At 32.5% G+C, this 20,347-nt stretch overlaps 2 protein-coding genes across 2 annotated transcripts, besides 2 other annotated features; one reads left to right on the top strand and one right to left on the bottom strand.

Annotated features, from left to right (window-relative positions):
* Window positions 1-7,566: 7,566 nt before the first annotated feature.
* Window positions 7,567-7,587: a sequence feature (Short protein (Smp_118720, CAY19020.2) was converted to a misc_feature.).
* A 4-nt stretch (window positions 7,588-7,591) lies between these two features.
* Window positions 7,592-7,603: a sequence feature (Short protein (Smp_118720, CAY19020.2) was converted to a misc_feature.).
* A 508-nt stretch (window positions 7,604-8,111) lies between these two features.
* Smp_205290 (unnamed protein product) lies at window positions 8,112-8,279 on the top strand (the record flags this gene model as incomplete). The annotated part of the gene is made up of 1 exon (XM_018792462.1): window positions 8,112-8,279. The coding sequence occupies one exon, from the start codon at window positions 8,112-8,114 to the stop codon at window positions 8,277-8,279; it is 168 nt and encodes a 55-aa protein (XP_018644696.1).
* Window positions 8,280-19,533: 11,254 nt separating this feature from the next.
* On the bottom strand, window positions 19,534-19,698 carry Smp_205280 (unnamed protein product; the record flags this gene model as incomplete). The annotated part of the gene is made up of 1 exon (XM_018792461.1): window positions 19,534-19,698. One exon carries the CDS (start codon window positions 19,696-19,698, stop codon window positions 19,534-19,536), a length of 165 nt encoding a protein of 54 aa, XP_018644695.1.
* Between the last annotated feature and the right edge of the window lie 649 nt (window positions 19,699-20,347).

The raw sequence follows: 20,347 nt of genomic DNA, 5'->3' as shown, positions 1-20,347 counted from the left end.
GATATATGTATGTACATCGATGCATTTTCGTTCTTCAATTCCTTTATGAGTGTGGAATATGATTGTATGTAAATGTATGGTGAGTAAAAATATTAATAGTTAAAGCCATATCTTAGTTGTTTACAACATGGAATGAGATCAGATGAAAAACTATTAAAAATTTAAGAGTATCGAGGGGGCATTTGTTTCATTGATTATGAAATCAAATGGTATCTCAGAGCCCCTTGATGGGTGAGTATACCATAATAATCCATGATTTTAATTTCGATTTGTCGTGTTGAAAATAGGATTTTTAAATTATACCGGAATTTTTTTCTTTCCCATCAAACTGTCAAATCTAATTACGTATTTTCATTCACATTCTTCATCTTATTTCCTATCATACCCATTGATATATGAAGAAAAATGCACAAATGTGTTACCATTATAATAGTCATTACTCGTGTAATCACTATTTTGCATTATATTAATATGTTTCATTAAAAATGTATATTATTACTATTACTAGTAACAGTAGTAGTAGTAGAACAAAATACAAATAAACAAATTTTTATAATTATTGATCCGGTTTATATTGGAACACATTTGTTTGATTCTTTTTTTTTTCATTTGTCCAACTGACCATGATTGTGAAGAAGAAGAAGAAAGGGAGTAATGATTAGTGTTATATAATTGCGTTAAGTTTCTAAGCATTCATTTGGTTAGTTTGTTTAAAATTCAACTTGCTGTCTTTCTACATACACCTACACACATATATATACCATTTTTTTCTTCTTCATCTCTCTCCTTCTATCACTCTAATTCTCATTTAAAATTACAAATTGTCCGCATTGATATTTTACGAGAGTGTAACTTATGGAATATTTTTTCCATTTGTCAATGGAATACCTGGTACTGGCATGCAACGTGTTCCTGGTCTATTACAAGATGAGACGGCCAGAAAGAAGAGTGTATTATCTTATCATTACTACTGTTGGCTGTTGGAATCGACACCAGCTACAGAGCATATGCCATCATGGAAACGATATTTGTGTGATCATGTGAGAGTTTTATTACCTGGTTTATTGTTTGTAGTGTATGTGCATTTTGAATATTTGATGCTTTAATAACAACAATAACCCACTGATATTTTGTAGCATAAGCTGACTGACTTGATTTTTGTTCGTAACTTGATAACCAGACTTGTCTGGAAAATTTTGAAATCCTTTGTCACCCTTATTAAATTATTCGATCTATATTCAGAACAACTACATTCAATTAAGTTAAATGTCGAAGGATCGTTGACCGAAAGTATTTTCATAATAAAATATTGTTTACATTTTACACCATGTCCTCACACTAACCAAACAACTAAAAACTACTCAGTAGTGCGTGCTTACAACACTACCCGAAATCAAAACTGAAGCTTCAATAAGTCTTAGCGAGTGATTTTTGAGATCCGTAGTTTGACATTCGACGATTGACATTTTTCGCTGCAGCCTTTTGATTTCCCTACTTTATATCAAACTTGAAATTGAATTACCTAGAATTTATTTACTTGGAATTGATTGAAAAACACCCATTGACTTGCTCATGTTTATCAATTACCATTTAGCTAATTATTTATTTTTTCACCATGGAAATACTCTCAGTAAACAATATGATGAATAACTTGGCAAAATTGTTAGAACTATAGTGTATTTTGTAATTGATTAAAACAAGTCATATAAGATGAGAAATTTCTACATTCCTTCTTTAAAGTAGTAACATTTATGTTCTATGAATCATCGTCATTAGCAAACGTTATAGCTATGGATGTGTCTGAAATTGGGCGTAGATGAATAAGCAACACTGACGAATAATTCTATGAAGCCATGATAATTATGAATTCTGTCATCTTAGTATTCTTAAGATATAGTCAAATAGCCAAACTAACAGTGGAAGTGGAAATAGAAGCATTAGATTAATATGTATTTTATGTTAGATTTCAAAGTAAAAACGTTTTTCTTGTAGCTTTCATTAAACTCATTTACTTATTGAAACCTATTCACAAACACTATAGGATATTGCATACCAATGTACATATGTTGTTTGTTGACAAAATCTCCAGTTTATGAATTCAAGTGGAATTCTAATCTGATTATTGCATCGACAAATATAAGGGAAGTCCACTTCCATTCTGTTATTCACATCAACTTGTAAGACATTGATTGTTACAAACAAAATTGACAAACAAGTTAATTTGTTTAGTTCGAGCTCCAATTGTAGTGAACAGAACATTGGTTGGGGACAATCGAATGTATTTAAGCAAAAATTACAGACTATCTCAGTCAATTCTGATAACCAAACAATGAACAGTCAATTTACAAATTAACAACCAATTGTTTCAATCTTCACTGTTTATTCTCTAATTTCATTGCTCATGCATTTTCCAAACGATTGCGCTTCATTTCAGTTCTTTGCTCTTCGGTCTTCTGCGAAAATACATTCTATGTCTGACCAACACCATATACTACTTATATGAATATAAGTAGACCACTCCACACTCGTTCCCCTTTAAAGCATTCGTTCATGCGTGGTTCTGCTCGCCATGCCACTATCTTCTTTCACTGCAGTCTGTGCCAAACTTTCTGTCAGAATGTCGAGTCTGCGACGCACTGAGCTCCATAGCTCCGTCGACCTGACGGGGCACCAACATAAATGTTTGTTGTGTCCTTAATAAATGATGAACTGATTAGGGTGAACGCAACACCGGAACTGAACTTAATAAAAGTACTGTAGAGTCATCTAGGAACGAAAATTTAAACCGTGTGATTTTATTTGCAAAATGTGATTACTAGTAATATTCACTAATCAATTAATAAAATAAATGCTTGATAATTGAATGAAGTGACATGATGTGATCATTCAATGAATACACTAACAGTCAATGTTTTCAAACCTTCATTCATAATGCGTGGAATTTCACAACTAATTCCCTTCTTCATATATTTGTGGTGATTGCTGAATGATTAAGTTCGAATAGACTGTTAAACTTTACAGGTCTTAGCAAAATGGGACATTAGTGAAATGTTATTTTTATATAAACAGAAGGGGATTTATCTAAATTTCTGTTAACATGGTGGTGAATAATGGCAACACCAACGCAGTGAGTCATACTACATTCATGTTATTGTTTGTATGGACTATGAATAAATAAAGATAATTTGCAACAATTCAACAATTGTGAACGCGAGAACATTGTCAACAAACTTATATGGTGAATCATATAGGCTTATGGAGGATTTCTGGCGAATGTGATTTTTAGTCAGTTAGACATAATGGCCATTGCTTGACAAGATGTCACTTTTTGGTATTGGTTCATTTCCATCTTACTGAATTGATAATTAGATGTTGTGTGAATCTTTATTTATGGATTGTTAAGAAATGACTGATTTTGTGATTTGTAGAATCATCTTCTTTCCTAGCCAGTTACTTTGTAATCAAACCACAGAATTCGAAATCACTCAATTTTTGTGCCTTTTTTCACTCGATCATGTAAGTACTTGTGAACATAAATATAATCATAATCATTTGAAGATGGAGAATACTGAACGTCGGTTGGTTTTTTGCAATTTTTCATAACTAAGTCATAAATGTAATGAATGATAGGTCAATGAACAAAATGGATGATGTGTTATTGCTTTGACACAGTGTATGCAGTTTATTGTAGTCTAGTTTCATTGCAGAAATCATTCACATACTTATCAATGTTGATATTTTTATTGCTTGTGTTTAGCTTCTCTTAAATTATGCATTCAAAAATGTGAGAAGTATAGTTCAATCCACTGGTGGCTGACGGTTTTTAACAGAATTCGGTCTGTGTCTTCCTGATGGTAATCCAGATTCAATAAATACGGTTGAATATAATGCTGTGCTGAATGCAGCAGACAGGAATTTCGAATCATGGATGTACTGGGACGGATATGAATTATTTTCTAACTTAAATGTAGAAAACATTTCCGTAGGTTTTGTTATTGATAATATCTTTTTTGACTTTATGTCAAATTTCTTATTGAAGTCATTATGTTCCGTACGGTGAGGGAATTTATAATTTTCATTCTGAACAGTGTCATCAGTATAATTAGAACAACATATGTAAGTGAACAATATTGTTTTCAATTAGATCGTCATCAGGTTTTACTCTAATATACATGAATATTTATATGAAAATGTTAGACCAATCACAAGGCTATTTGAGTCAATAATAATCACAATGAAATAGAATATGTACCCAAGCATAATAATAGTTAAAATTACAAGTTGATAGTGGGAAGATAGGTGTACTGATAGTAGTAAGAATATTAAATTACGATAACAAAAGTCTTATCAATAATTAAACATAAGAAATAAGAATTCATTATATGTGAAAAAAAGTTATAATTGAAATAGTCATAGCGATTGAACTATAAATAATTCCAACGTTTCGTCCAGCTAACTTGTCTGGACTTCTTCAGGGAAGCAATCCAAATCATCAAAGAAATATACATAGTGTTTTTGCTTACCAATCATATCATCAAAATTTCTACTACTTTTTAATTCAATCATTGGCCATCGGTATAGCGGAGTTTGTAGCATAATTTCGGTAAACAATTATCTTATTCCTTCCATTTTTTTTGTATTTTTTGTATTTTTGTATTTTACTTATTCTCTTCATTCGTCTCTTAACTCTTACATAACTACTATATTACTGACCATTCATCAAAATATTTTATTAGTTCCTTCTTCTCCTTTTTTATATATTATGCAACGCAGCAACTGTTTGATTTTCAAATAATAACTTTCATTAGTATTAATCCTTCTCTTCCAATTAATGTTAGTTTATATTCGATGTCATTACATAATTATTACGTAACGTATCTACTCCATGAGTGTTATTTAATTATTGTAAATCATAGATATATTAGTGTAGAGCCATGATGAAAAACTAATTGAAAAAAATTTCTTCGCTCCATTCGTTCCTTTTAATATGAGTCAGTTGAATGAGAATCAAGTGAAAAGTTCAACAATGTAAAATAAAAGGAGACTGGATGAATTGTGTGTATGTATGTATGTGTAAGATGAGTTATTAATGAATGATATTCAGTGTTGATATGTTTCTATGTGAAGTAAAAATAAGAATAAAAGTGCAAAAATGAAGGTTGAAAAGTTTTTTTTCTGAATCATCGAAATTGCAAATAAAATAAGACATTAACACCGTTGGATGCCAGCTCAGTGGTCTATCGGTTAAGGGCTTCTGCTCGAGACTGGTAGGTCCTGGGTTCGAATCTCGCGAGAGCGGGTTCGTGGATGCGCACTGCTAAGGAGTCCCATAATAGGACGAAACGGCCGTCCAGTGCTTTAAGGTTTTCGATAGTGGTCTAGCTTCAATTGACTCATGATTTCAACTTTGAAAAATGAGAATCATCATCAAGTACATAATTGTAATGCTAAACATAACTCATATTGATTTCAGTCATAATAACGATTCATGTGAAGTAAACAGGTTGAATAAAAGAAGAAAAGGTCAAATTACTTGTTGATGAATATTTAATTATCTGAAGGGGTTTTGTGGAGATTTAGTATTTATCATAGTTGAAAGCGTTAGTCAATTGAAGCTAGACCACCATGGAAAACCTGGAAACACTGGACGGCCGTTTCGTGTGAAGAAGTCCAGACAAGTTAGCTGGACGAAACGTTGGAATTATTTATAGTTCAATCGCTATGACTATTTCAATTATAACTTTTTTTCACATATAATGAATTCTTACTTCTTATGTTTAATTATTGATAAGACTTTTGTTATCGTAATTTAATATTCTTACTACTATCAGTACACCTATCTTCCCACTATCAACTTGTAATTTTAACTATTATTATGCTTGGGTACATATTCTATTTCATTGTGATTATTGACTCAAATAGCCTTGTGATTGGTCTAACATTTTCATATAAATATTCATATATATTAGAGTAAAACCTGATGACGATCTAATTGAAAACAATATTGTTCGCTTATATATGTTGTTCCAATTTTCACATTGGGAATCTTTAATATTCATCAGTATAACTTTAGGTAGGAAACGGTCTTTCCCCTACTTGTATTGTAGTGAGTGAGAAATCAGGTGGGGATAAGCAATTTATTGTTTGGTGTACAATCACACAGTGGCTTGGCAAAATATAGAAATCATACATTAAATACATTTGCACATTTTCGCTTTTTCCTTTACATGATCCACTATTCCTCTAACTCTGTTGTTAATTCGATTCCTGTCCGATTTCCTTTCCGTTCTCTCTATTTCAATCTTCCGTTTTCAGGGATTCTATTTTTGATTATTCCTACATATTTCTTAAGACTATCGGCATACGAAGCATGCACCACATTTTACCCCACCATATAAACGGTCACTCCTGCAGACGTTTTGCTTGTCGTGACGTTTTCTTCTTGAGCCGGACGTCCAGCTCCTTTACCCAATCGACAGCGTCTGATACACCAAAAAACTGGACCTTCAGGACACTTCACTTTAGGTCTCCTTCCTAGGCCGAACCGCACAAACTAATCACTCTTTTCTCTGCCTCACAACAATGTCCGCAGAACTGCATCCTTTCTGCCTCCCTTTCCGCAACGATACCAATTTTGGAGAACAAGAACTATACTCTCTAAAATGATCTGTTTAAACTATTCTTCAGAACTAATGATCTCAATCATATTGGTCCCTGTCACAGGTAAATGTCTAATGCATACGTTTCGTTTTGTGGGTGATTTTCATTCCCTTTACATGAATTAAGGGTTGTGCAGTTCAATCAAAAAGATGAGTTTTAAAAATAAACGAAGAACGGAAGGAACTAACCACCATTTACATGTCTTTTGCCTAAACACACATATCTGTGATCGATTAATTTCAACTGTCCACAACCACATGGTCAATAATCTACTTTATAACAAACAAATTTCTAAGATGATGTATAAGGATAAGTTAAGAGATTTCGTGAGTTGGTGATATCAAAAGCTTTCGTAAACTGCTAAGGAAGTCGACTCATTAGGACAATCAACCTTATAACATGTACGACAATGAAGCATGATTAAGGAGTATTAGTTATTGGGATGAAAGTTTTTGAGTTGTACCATTTTGTACCCATTTCGTCTGGTCTTTGGTTTCTCTCCAGAAATAATATCACATTTATTTCTTAGTTCACTGATATTCACGAAACGAGATCGTGTGAGCGTTCGATCTCTGATTTTCTCTTCTGAACTACCTTCTTTTAACTTCTTAATACATATTATTGCTCATCTTTACAATTATATATTATTTGCCTTCCACGTTTGTTTGACTTGAAATAACTTCGGAAAACTCTAGTATTAGGAATTATCAGACTTTCGCTCACCGTCAGCATAACACGATCATCAGCTGTGCTTAGTGAATGTGGTTTCATCATCAGGTTACGATAACCCATCTCTTGGAAACAATTCGAAAAAGTTAGTCATTAATAATAACACTCTATTAACCAAATAACAGTAAAATAGCAAGTGAATCGAAGAATTCAGTTTGCCTCTGTTCGTTTTTTTCAATGTCGTTTATGATGGAGTTCTAAAGTAAGCTTATGAGCAAAAACATCTGGTCGAAAAATATTAACAGCTTACTCCATTTCAGTAGCGATATTAATTTCAGAAGAGCCATTTTACTTCTTACAGTTATCATATAACTAGCTAGTTATTAGTGTTTGGTTATTCATTTATATCAGGTACGATTAAATTAGTTATTCATGGTTCCTTTAGAAATATATGAATAACTATTTCATCCTAGTATATCCCTCTAAATCTTCCCTACTTCCTTTGGTTATTAAGTTATCAGGTTATGATCTTCACTGTCTTCAAATTGAATACCTTACATATGCATTTCACATTATTGCAATACATTGTTTCGCTTCGTAATTTCTTCTCTCTCATACAGTTGAAATCGTTCAGTCGTACATATCCACAATCAACTGCCGGTCAACCTGTCCAATTGAGATTCGATGTAGATTCAGGTGTGTTTTATTATGCTTTTGTACCAACACAGAAGAATTGTACAAATGTGAACTCAGCATTGTTAGTTGCAGAAATTTTTGTTCCAATGTCGATTCATTATCCACATGGAGTGAAGACTCGTTTCATTCCAGAACAATTATATTATGAAGTGTATGAAAATAATACTAATTTAATATTTGTTTATATGCCATGTACTTTGATGAAGACGAATATTGAACTTATAGAAATAACGATCATACCAAAACAAAATTAAGATAATCATTCAAACAGTATTAATTATACTCGTTTAATAGTTTGTTCGAAATCTGTATCCATTTTGTTGATTGTGAACTCGCTGTTATTTTCGCATCTTTTAACTTATTTTGGATAAACTAAAGAAAGTTAACTTGATGGAATGTTTGAAATTTACTTTCATTTTGCGAGTATGCCTAGTTGTACGTTGGGAGAATACGTGAAAACAAGTATATATTGTATGGCAAATAAAATTAAATGCATTGAGAAGAGAATGCACATAGAGGTCACCTAAAATCTATCACAGAAATAAAGGACTGTGAAGCAAATAGTGAAGAATGAAAATAACACATCGCTCATAATTAATTACGACAAAACTGGTGGATTAGACATTTTAGTATATAAAACTTCCTCACTGTCAAACTTGATACCTGTATGCTTGGTCTAAATCACCTTACTCTTACAATCAGAAACTTACTCATAAAGTAGCTTTATAACCACGGATCGAGACTATCAATATACCTAGATTATGTAGTATAAATCGGATTTCAGTAAACAAATAGTCACATACAGAAAGCTTACATTATTGTCTCTCATCAAATCGCTTTGTTATATGTGAATCAAATCTCCCACTGACATGACTTTTGATAACCCGTGTTAACGAATGGTTAATGTCGACTTTTTATTGATGAAATTCCATTGAGTATAAGTAATGCGTTGATTAAAATACATTTATGTGGAGAATAAATCGTTAGTCAAAAATATGTAAGGACTAGATAAACTGTGTATTTGTAAAAGTCCTAAATAAGCTAGAACTTCGACATAACTCAATCGAGAATTTCAATCTGAAGCAAGCAGAATGTAGTTGTATTGTATTATCATGACAAAATAAAGCATAGCGTAAGACATTTCACTGTCTGATAACTTTATAAACCATCCACAACAACAAATATGATAAAGCTTTAGTATATCAACACGAGCGTTACTACAAAGTGGTATGAAGTCGGGAAAAACTTTATCAGAAGAAATATGATGGTGAATATACTTTTACCATAATTATTTTATGATTTTGAACACCACTAAACGTTTGTGTATTTTTCTTCAATGAGTTCGCGAAGGCTGAATCTATCAGTAAGGTTTCTATCATTTATAGAGTTTGCCCCCATTTTGTTATTTTTCCGTTTACTTAGTGTTTGAGTGCTAAGTATTGGAGTTTTATAGTCATTAAGGATTTTACTTCGTTTTTGCAGAGCTATAAGAACTATCTGTTACGAATATGTTCTGTACCTTATGGTCAAAAAATAACAAACGAGAAATAGAAATATATGTCAGAAGAAAGCATTGATGGCAATCACTGTTCAATATAAAGAATTAATTGATTTAATGATCGCCAAATGAATTCTAGTGCTAGATATGATACTCCTTCTGAGCATAGAATACGTCTCAGGAATATTATTTGATGTTAGGACAATTAAACTAAAACTCACTATCCAGTATAATTTAGTTGAGAATTAGGATACAAATTCATGTTTTATGCTGAAGAAAACCTATACAACTAATCTTTCTGTGTCATCAATGAAAGATATTTATTTAGATGTTTTGTTGAAATGCAAACGAAGCATTTTTCTTTATAGTCACCACATTTAGACTGAATTCATTAGTGGTGTGTTGAGAATATAAACATCCAACATGTTTATGATTTAAACTAAAATGGTTTATACATAATTTCCAATTATTAAAATAGTTAAATTATGACAATGTTTCTTACTGATTTACATTGTCTTTGTAATGATGTCAGTGAGATTGAACTGATGAAGTAGAAGGTAAAGACATTTAAATGTTAACAGATCAACATCTCATTCTACCTGACTCAATCCATAATTTAAAATTAAATGATCATGAGCTTAATGTTGAAGTGATCATGAGTAACATACAGATCTCACAAGAATCACGTTTACATTATCTGTTTATACTTTTCACTTTGTTGTGTTTATTTCTGAAATAGCTCAACTACAGAACTAAGTTATGATCACTATGAAATGTTTTTCATATTATTGTTAGTCGGCAGAAAAAGCATTGATTATACTTTTGTATTGAAGTAGATTTCATTTGAATTAGATAGAAACTAGACAGTCATGTTTCTTACTATTTCTCATCAAATGATCTGTGATAATTCTAGTAGACACAAGGAAACGAAAGGCATTGAAAAATATGTCTGATGCCTTTTATGATTGACTTCTTACCACAAACACTGAATTTACATTTCAAATGAAAAACACTAGGAATCATAAAAATGCAGTTGAACATATTTAGACGATTTCAAATTGTTTCAATCAGAACTCGTTTACTTTTCCAATACCTTATTATTCTATACATTCTATAACTTACTCATTTTCATATTCACTGAATTCTCAATATATAATGTGGTCTTCTGTAGATGTAATCACAAAATAGTCACTTATGTTCTATATAACATGAAAATCTATATATATTGCTGTCGAAAAATTGCATTTTGATAGGTGTTACATAACGACTAGATTGATACGTTAAATACCTAATCAAATCATAACACAAGTTCCAGTTCATAAATTTTCTTATTCCTATAGAAATATCAAATGTGATTATATTTCATTTCAAAAGCACTTGGTTGATCTAAACAGTAAGAATATAGGGACGCAAACCATATCCACCTATTGTCACTTTTAACCTACCGTGGAAGATGAAAATAACTGATAAGCATATGGAAGCGTCCATGTCACTCCATTGAGATAAGTGCGAAATCGAAGATCGCAAACAACGTTTTGTCTCAAATAGTAATTATTTAGTGAATAATAGACAAAATTTAGTTACGAACCACAACTTGCGAGGTGTTTGCAGTGTTTACAACGTCTTTTTGTCAGAAATATGAAGACAGTCGGTTGTGTCTAAACTCGATAACGGTTAATTAACAAGCAAAAATCGAACTAAGAGCAAGCAATATGGAAACTGTTGACTTTGAACAAAGGTTGAACGACTGCACAAAATTTCGAATAACTACTACAATAATTGATGTCAAGTCATTATTAATGAATGAATGATTATTATAATTATGTGTAAACATTTCAGAATATTATATGACCAACGTGCGTTACCACATAAGAGTAAAAATTGCTAGGAATATAACTATTTGCTGAATAATGATAATAAGTAATATAAAACAATACAGAAATGTCGGAGTGAAGTGAATAAGGACAGAGAACGTAAAACAGACTTAATAGTAAATGTACCTTTTAATTTCTTGATTTAGATAGAATACACTGATTCATCTTCAAGTTGATTCTATGAATTAGAAATCATTGGAATGAAACGTGCTGATCGGATTTCTGTTTCTTTTGTACAGTACAGTAGTTAACCGATTAACACTAATCAGTAGCTTATAAAACTGCACAATAATACTGTTTTTTTATGGTCTATAATTTGTGGACATTGCTTCAAACTTCAGCTTCAAGTGGTCCAACTGAAAAGTCATTACCACTAACTTTAAGTCAGATTATTTATCAGATAATAATCACCTTCGCAGTTAACTATTCACTAAGCATCATACAATAGCGTCATCAACACATCATTAATAAATTTTTTTACGTAGAAATGTATTCAGATTCTTATCATGTCAATGTAAACATGAGGTCATAGGGTAAGTATAGTTATAGAAAGAATTCTTTTCAGGGGATTCATTATAAAAATTTTTTTATAATCACTTGGAATTCATAACTGTATGACGTTTAGAATTTGATTATGTGTCATATGAATTTTAGCGAAACTATCTTTAGAAAAAAACGATCTTATTTGTGACAATTGTTTCGTCGTCATGTTATTCTTACTGCATCTGAAAGAGAATCTGTCTTCTAGGAGCAAAAGGAATGAATGGGTCTGCGTATTATATTTATTCGAACCTCACTCAGTAATTTCTACATTTGTCCATATCTCAGACATCTAGAGGTTTGACTCTTTGTATCGAACCGTTACCTTTTTAAACACGTAAAATATTAAAAAAATAACGTTTTGAGAAATATGAAAATTTTGATTTGAAACAATAAGTTTGAAATTTGAGTTTGTTTTTTGGGTTGATAATTTTTTAATGAGCGAAGTTGGTGAGAAATTTCTGTTCTTTATTTACCCAGAAATCATTCCTTTGATTAGTGCGATATAGCTTTTTTACTCTGTGATGCAAACTAATTACATAGTCACTGTCAAAACAATACCATTCCCATTCTATTGGTTAAGGTCCATGAATAATAAATACTTTTCATTAGATGATTTGCGCTGTAGGTTTCTAAGCAGTTATTTTAGTCGGTCCATTAGTTTGGAAAAATACATTTTCGAAGCAGTCAGCCTAATTATGATTGTTAGTGGTACTTAACTTCTGCTGGTGAGCTAACTGCTCATCAATCTAAATGTTCATCCAAAAAACAGTAAGTTTTAAAACAACTCAATGCTGAACATTTAATTCCATGAGAAGTAGAGTTATTTGATGCCAACAAAATTCGAAATGTAAAATGTGTGCACAAGTATATTACTTTAACTAAGAATTTAGCAGAGAAATTGAATGCCGACATAATAATCATTTTTTTTACTAATAAGGTGATAATATATATATGATGAAATTATTTATGAAGTCCCATGCAATGATAGTGAATAACAGGATTGTAGATTGTAATGTCACTTAAAAAGAATTGGAGATCTAAACTGTGCTTACTGTCCAAAAAGTTCATTTGATGTATCAAGTTTCATATTCTTTCTATACTCTACAGCGAAATTTGAACTTGTTTGGACAAGCGATTATCTCAAATACAGTTTTTACAACTATTATCACACATATCAATGGATATATTGCCACAAGATTAAAATATTTAAATATTGATAATCTAACATGGTGAAAGTTCAGTAATTAATAACAAAATAGTTTTATGGGTTTACAGATTTAACAATCAGTATTATTATTTTCTGAATGAAATACTGATAGTCATCACTAGATCTAAATAAAGAAGATTGGAAGACATGACATAGGGAGAAAAGTACTGAAATTAAAAGGAATAATAACTATCTTTATTATTCACATATATACGGGACTAGGTTTTTTCAGTTATCTGTAGTCATTCACAGATTATCCCGCCAAGGATAAATTTGAATATGACTTAAATGTCCACTGAATCATTGGACGTATAAATGGAATAAAAATAGGAGACATTAGAAACTGCTCATTTGTCAACTATTGCACCAATCAAATACGTAGGCATTTAATACCATTATCTCGTGTAGAGAAATGCGCTCTTTGTTGTACTTGTAAATACCATCAGTACATACGACATCGAAAGATCGAAGAGTTAGATTCGTTTATTTACCGTTGACAAAAGTAGCTTTCCAGACAACCATTCACTTAACGATGTGTCTCCTCTGCACCTCCATGATCAATGGAATGCATAACTAACCTCACAAAATTACATTCCAAGAAGTGATAATAAACAAGGTTTGATTGATGTGGAAGTTTCGATCTTCCAAATAAACGTGGTCACACATCCGAAATATTTTGAGCGATTATTTTGTTTCGACGATTTTCATACATAAACCTAATGACAACAAAAAGCAAAGTTCAGAAAATAAATGGAAGACGAATCGTATTCCTCTGCTAGGCTTTGAAATGACGGAAGCTAGGGTCTTTCTCATATGCGATATGCAGTAACTCATAACTATGACTCACTGACCATCTTGATACTGCCTAAAATCCGTCTAAAAGTCTACAAATTTAAAGGATTTGCAACCACCACCGACGGGCTGCTTAGACTTATGGATAAAATTATTATTATTATTTAAACACATAAATATTGGTACAAGGAAGCACCAGATAAATATGCGCCTCACAAATCTCATTCGATTCGCTTGAGGGCAGTGATACTGCCCAGGTACCCGAACTGAAGCAGGTGGTTTTCTTAGGCGGCCACACCTGGAGCCTTTGACCCAAAGGTCTGATCCACAAGGCAGTGGAGCATCGTGAGGAGATGTCCCATGGTAGCCGGTGATCAACTATTGATTCGTACGCCATTTGTTCCCTCAGGATCCTGGAGCCCATGTACACCATTGGTTTGGAATCAGGGTTTTCCAACTCCCCTAGGTGGACCCTCCGTGTCCACCAACCCGGTTAAAGCGCCGGACATTCGCTTTTCGTCCTCTCACTTTTGTGAACAACACCCCCGCCACGAGAAGGCAGTGAGTAGGACTTCCCTGGCAGAGGCTATATATTCGCGTGGCTATATGAGAGTATTTCGAGAGAGAGGGCGGACTCTCCCCACTCTCGGCCGTACCAGGGCATTTGGGGGCTATGCTTCGATACAAACTCCAGTTGAGTTTGAGTTGTTTTTCTCTGGAGATGCCGTTTCCTTTAGCATACATATTTTATACAAAAATAATTTGGATTTCGATTACTGTCTCGTATTGTGAAGTGGCAAAAGTTACATTATTGTAAGTTCTCTGTTGTCTCAGGAGTGACGCTCCCGTCAAAATTCCTATCGCAACGAACAGCTCTCTTAAATTCATATCAGTCTTACTATCTGAATTAGACATGGCTGACAACAAAGCTAACTAGAACTGACATCGCCGAACTAAATTGACTACTTCTGTGAGTCCAATAATAGGCAACTAACTGGCGGCTAAAATGACGCTTTTAATTGGTGGGAAAACGGTATAGGTGAACAGTGGAGAGTAGAAGGATTTAAATATATTTTATACCCTTAAAACATTATGCTTTATCAAAGAATGTTCCTCGCTCATGTTCATATTAATCGTATGAGAAATGAATAGTAATATATGTGGTTGTGAAGATGAACTTTTCTCAAACCTGATTACTGCCTAATTTCAAGGATAACTTCATAATGTAATAAGACATGATGTTTCTCATAAATCTTCTATTCATGTACATGTCGTACATGAAATTGGCCTCATAGATAAAAAGTTCACTGTTCTATTCTACTCCTGATTGTCTTCCGAACTTATAATGGCAAATTGATTGAAGGAGAAATGCGTATATACAAAAAATTACAGCAAAGACTACAATTTCACAAACACATAACAGAACCCACTGGCCAACATTAAATCACAAGTTTATAACTACGGTTTAAAAGTATTTGGCTGTGTTAATTTGCTAACGTTGTCAACAAATGATTGTACTGGTCCTTTATATTTTTTGTTATAAGGAAAATGAACGAAAACACCGAAACAACTTCAACATGACAAATCTAGAGTTGAACAATTCCATCATAAATGATCACAGTGAATATCATAAAAGATAGTTGTCAAAAAACATATATAAGTGAATATTAGTAGTAATTGTTTAATTATATTCGGATTACTTTGATTTAGTATATTTTTAAGAGTTGTGTTAACAGTACGACGTTTGACTTATTAGTTTATAAATATAGAAATACAGATACCTATATTGTAAGCTTCATTTGATGACACGCCTTATGTTTCTCACCACTGTGTGTTTTAAATAAATAAATAATTATGCCTGGGTTTTCAAATGGCCACAGGAATATCAGAAAACACTCCGTTTCATTGTGGAGAGTTATCAGTACTTCCAGCTATGATCAAAATCTAGATGTCATCTATAGACACTTGTATGAGAATAAATCCACAAAACATTTGACAGACTGATGAAAAACACAGCTGTTTGAAATCAGTACTAGAAACAATCAAAATCAAAATTCAGTTCTATGAGAAACATCAAAGACGTTGTTCTGACTAAACGGAAGTCCATAAAATAACAAACATGATCAGGACATATTATTAATAACTACAAACTTTGTAGCCAAATTTTATACTTTTATTAAGTTCAGTATTTGTATGCAGCTAATCGTGATCATCATAACTTGATAACAACCTGTCGTCAGCTATTCTCACTTCTACGCAACAAGACAATTGACTACTTACATATTCAACAAACTGCTAACTCTTCACTAAATATCTTCTTATAGAGTTGTAATGAACGAGAACTCAAATGGGGACAATCGAATGTATTTGAATATAAAATTACAGAACATCTTAGTAAAATGTGAGGTCCATACAGTAAATGTCAATCAATCGTCTTGGACTTCATTGCTTCTTCGTTTCCACACCAATCATTCTCTGTTCTCGTTCCTTTCCTTTGATCTTTATCACCTTCTGCCTTCAGGCACTTCACTATCGGTTGATGATACATACTACTTATATCTTGACATCTGTAAGTCACATCACAGAGTCATTGAAACACTATCATTTATAAAATTTCATCTATAACGGTACATCAAAATATTTCAACTTCAATTTATACAATAAGTAATACAACGATTGATTCAGTGAATTAATCAACTAGTTTATTTGCAATGCTGATAAATCAGTTTTATATGTGATCAACAATAAAATGTCACGAAACATGAGAAATACATCATTATTATGCTTTTCAATAAACATGTAAAACGTGAATTTCTGAGAGTATGATTTCTAATTTAAATGATTGTTTAGGTAACAAAGATGGTGATATCTGAAGTGAGATGAAATAATAAATGTAGGTATCTTTTGACAAAATCCAGAACTCATAGTCTGTTGTCAAATTATTACAGAAATGGTATTCAGTTTGCATTGAAATGTTCATAATCATTTACCTTTCCGAGATTTGTTATATTTCATAATCTGTTTTATTCAAATATTATAGTACGATACCGCTGTACTCTTAGTGACACTAATGGATAACCATCAATTATGTGACAAAAAATCATGCACTTATATTAAATACTAACAAATTCACTGAGAAAGTTTTGGAATAACATTTTAACTTTCCAACAACCAGAACTAACTTAAAAGCGTTATCTTGTTAGGGATAGATGGTGGCTAGCAGTGAAATCAGGACGCACATTTCGTTCTATTTGAGACTCGTCGTCTGGATTTATATGCCTGTGGTTTTAGGCATCATCGAGGCGATCCTCGTAGGATACACATATGTCTATTAGAGTCCGAACATCAATGGAAAGATTAAAACAACCAATACAAAAATGAATTATCTTAGTGGTTTGAAATTTTACTTACAAATTAGTGTGCAGCATTCGTTCCAGAAAACACTCTGAAAGGAATATTATCTTACTAATTGTTATTTTCTGAGCAATCATTTCAACTATTTCTTCTTTTTTCCAATACTTCGATCAACAAAACTGAAGAATTCCCATATTTGTTTACTTTTATGATTCCAGGCCATGAATGCTTGAAGAAACACATGGTCTGTGAAAAATCCATAGTACAATTTAATGCTTTGGACCATAATCAACATCATTAATATCTAACGATTACACTACAAGCTTGAGTTTTCTGTTTACTCAAATGCACGTTTATGTCAGTGTTTATTGAGTTTACACTGATCCATTAATCAAATATTTGAGGGTGATTAAATTACGAAAAACTGGCTTAAATGAAAAATTTAGTTAGTAACAAGGTGCACAGTATGTCATTTCACTTGACCTATAAAACAGTATATAAACACACTTTTTTCTAACTACTTTAATTTCAAAAAATGTTTCTATTCATTGCGTTGATGTTGGTTCCTGTGTCAGTTTTTCAAAATTCATATGTGGTTAAGTCTCAAAATAATAGAAAATAGTCGTCTTCGTTAGCCAAGCAAACCCACTACATTACTAGTAATATTTTATAGAAAAAGAAATGATGAAGTAGACATGAATCATTTCGAATCAGCTTTAAACATTTAATTATCACAAAATATAAACAGCTCCATCTTGATAACTTTGAAGTTGCCTTAATTCGAGAAACAGTTCAGTGACAGAACTGTCCACTATTTCAGGATTTTGTAGTCAACTACCCACAGCATATGTAAATTCTTATGAATACATTACTTTCCCTCCAAGGGTATACACAACTACAATCGAACAAAATATATTTTTTCATATATGTAGTGTGCAGAAAAAGTGAAAAGTGGCTATAAATGGGCAAATATTAGAATATAATGTATTTGTATTAATAAAACATTAATAACAGACGTGGCTGAACTCCACTGGTCACTGCTTCCCACTAGAACTCCAGGACATGTATCTTGAGGTCAGTCACTAGTGAGCATATGATTATAATTAGAGTTATAATTAGGGCTCGTGGATGCGCACTACTGAGGAGTCCCATAATAGGACGAAACGGCCGTCCAGTGCTTCCAGGTTTTCGCTGGTGGTCTAGCTTCAATTGACTCATGATTTCAACTTTGAAAAATACTGAAATCTCCACAAATCCCCATCTAAAACATTAATAGTCATAGAATAAGAACTTAAAAATCACCATAACCTACAAGTATTATTCTACAAATTACTTTTAGAGGTTCATGGGTAAGTTCATCTCATTTGAATTCTGAAATACCTACCAATAATTTGAGTATTAGATTTAAGCCCGAATTTATTCGTGGATGACATGATGTATGTAACTGCATGTAATGTGTTATAAATTGAGGGATTTAAAATAGATGGTTTTGATGAATATGCAAAACTATTGAAAACGACAAGTTTTATTTTACCTATACTCATAAGCTTTAGTAAATTGCTTGAAATCATTTCACATGAAACAATCATTATTCAGTCACACAATCTCACCGAATTCATCACAGAATAAAGCTTACCAACAGAGAAGTTTCTACAGTCTAATCATTGTGAACGTAATAACCGATCACGCTAAACAGATAAGAAGACGTTATTTCTGTTTCAGAAATTATAATTATCCACTGTTGAACATCCGTAAAATGGTTTATTTAAGTATTTTAAACTACATTAGTAAGCTAACACATTCAAGTATCGTGTGCGTAATAAAGTATGTGTGAATTATATCTCAAAATATCCATTGCGCATAAATACTTTTGATACCACCAAATTAGGAATAGACTGCATCTAATCCGATCTACCTTTTATCCAGTTGCACACAAGATGTTATTTATTATAAGAAAGTCGAATTATGTTCTAGTTTAGTATGAGTTAATTGTGCGAAATTCGAATGAATGTTTGACATGAAAGTTATTTTGAAATTGATTTGCCTAATTTTCTTTTTCGTCAATTGTGTGAACTGTTAGTGCCTTTCGTCTGAAGCTTCTTATAATTTCTGTATAAAAGTTTTGCCGTGACTGAAAGTTCAAGACTTTTTCATGGAATGGTTTCTGGAATCAAGACAATATCTATGCCTTTCATATGAAGATAATATTGAGATTGTAGGGTCACTGAATATCGAACAGATCATTGATCCCTGCCAAGGTCAAGGATAGTCAACGCGCACAAATCAATCGTACGCCATGGACTGGCCCACGCGGCAGTGGTTATTCTTTCACTTCTGTACTTCGGTAGTTGTACCTTAACTAATATATTCTTGTAATAACGTCCTTTGTGTTGTACAGTCTCCATAGCATCTATTATCCTTTGATGCGTCGATGGTTCAATCCACGTAAGGGCTGGTCGTGAGGTGTGACTTCAGCGTTAGTTGGTTCGTCTCCATTCTCGTCTAACTATAGTAGGCCCCCAATCATTTCGACATAGAACATCAACGTTGATGTTCTACACTGGTGAGCAAGACTTCGAATAACGCAACCTATCATTATGATCTTTTTTATTGCATTCTATACTTATTATTTTTCATTTTTAACTTCGGCTATCTTTATCAGTTTCTGTGAACATTCGTTGCTTCATATCAATGTTGATTAGTATTTCAACTGAAATAATTAGTTCAATCGATAGAACTAACCAATCAACTACGACTGTAATCGGTCATCGTGGTTCTTTAACAAGCATCAGCAGCATGTAAATGCTCCTGTGAAATATGTCTGTTAAAATATTAACCACTCGTGATTTTTTAGCCACATGGCAACACGAACGCATATCTGTTTGCAACTTATTCACTTATATAAACAATACAGGATTAACTGCCTATTATAAATCCATCTGTCTACTTAATCACTGTCAACTAGCTTCTATCAGAAACTATCTACTAGAATATTTTACTTTCTTGACCACTGCCTGCCTAATTTCCAATTGCTGAGTTCCATGGCGAATCAGA

The sequence above is a fragment of the Schistosoma mansoni genome, assembly GCF_000237925.1.
Source record: "Schistosoma mansoni, WGS project CABG00000000 data, supercontig 0271, strain Puerto Rico, whole genome shotgun sequence".
Taxonomy (NCBI): Eukaryota; Metazoa; Platyhelminthes; class Trematoda; order Strigeidida; family Schistosomatidae; genus Schistosoma; species Schistosoma mansoni.
The sequence above is the reverse complement of the archived record's forward strand: the minus strand, read 5'-3'. Positions and strand labels throughout refer to the sequence as shown.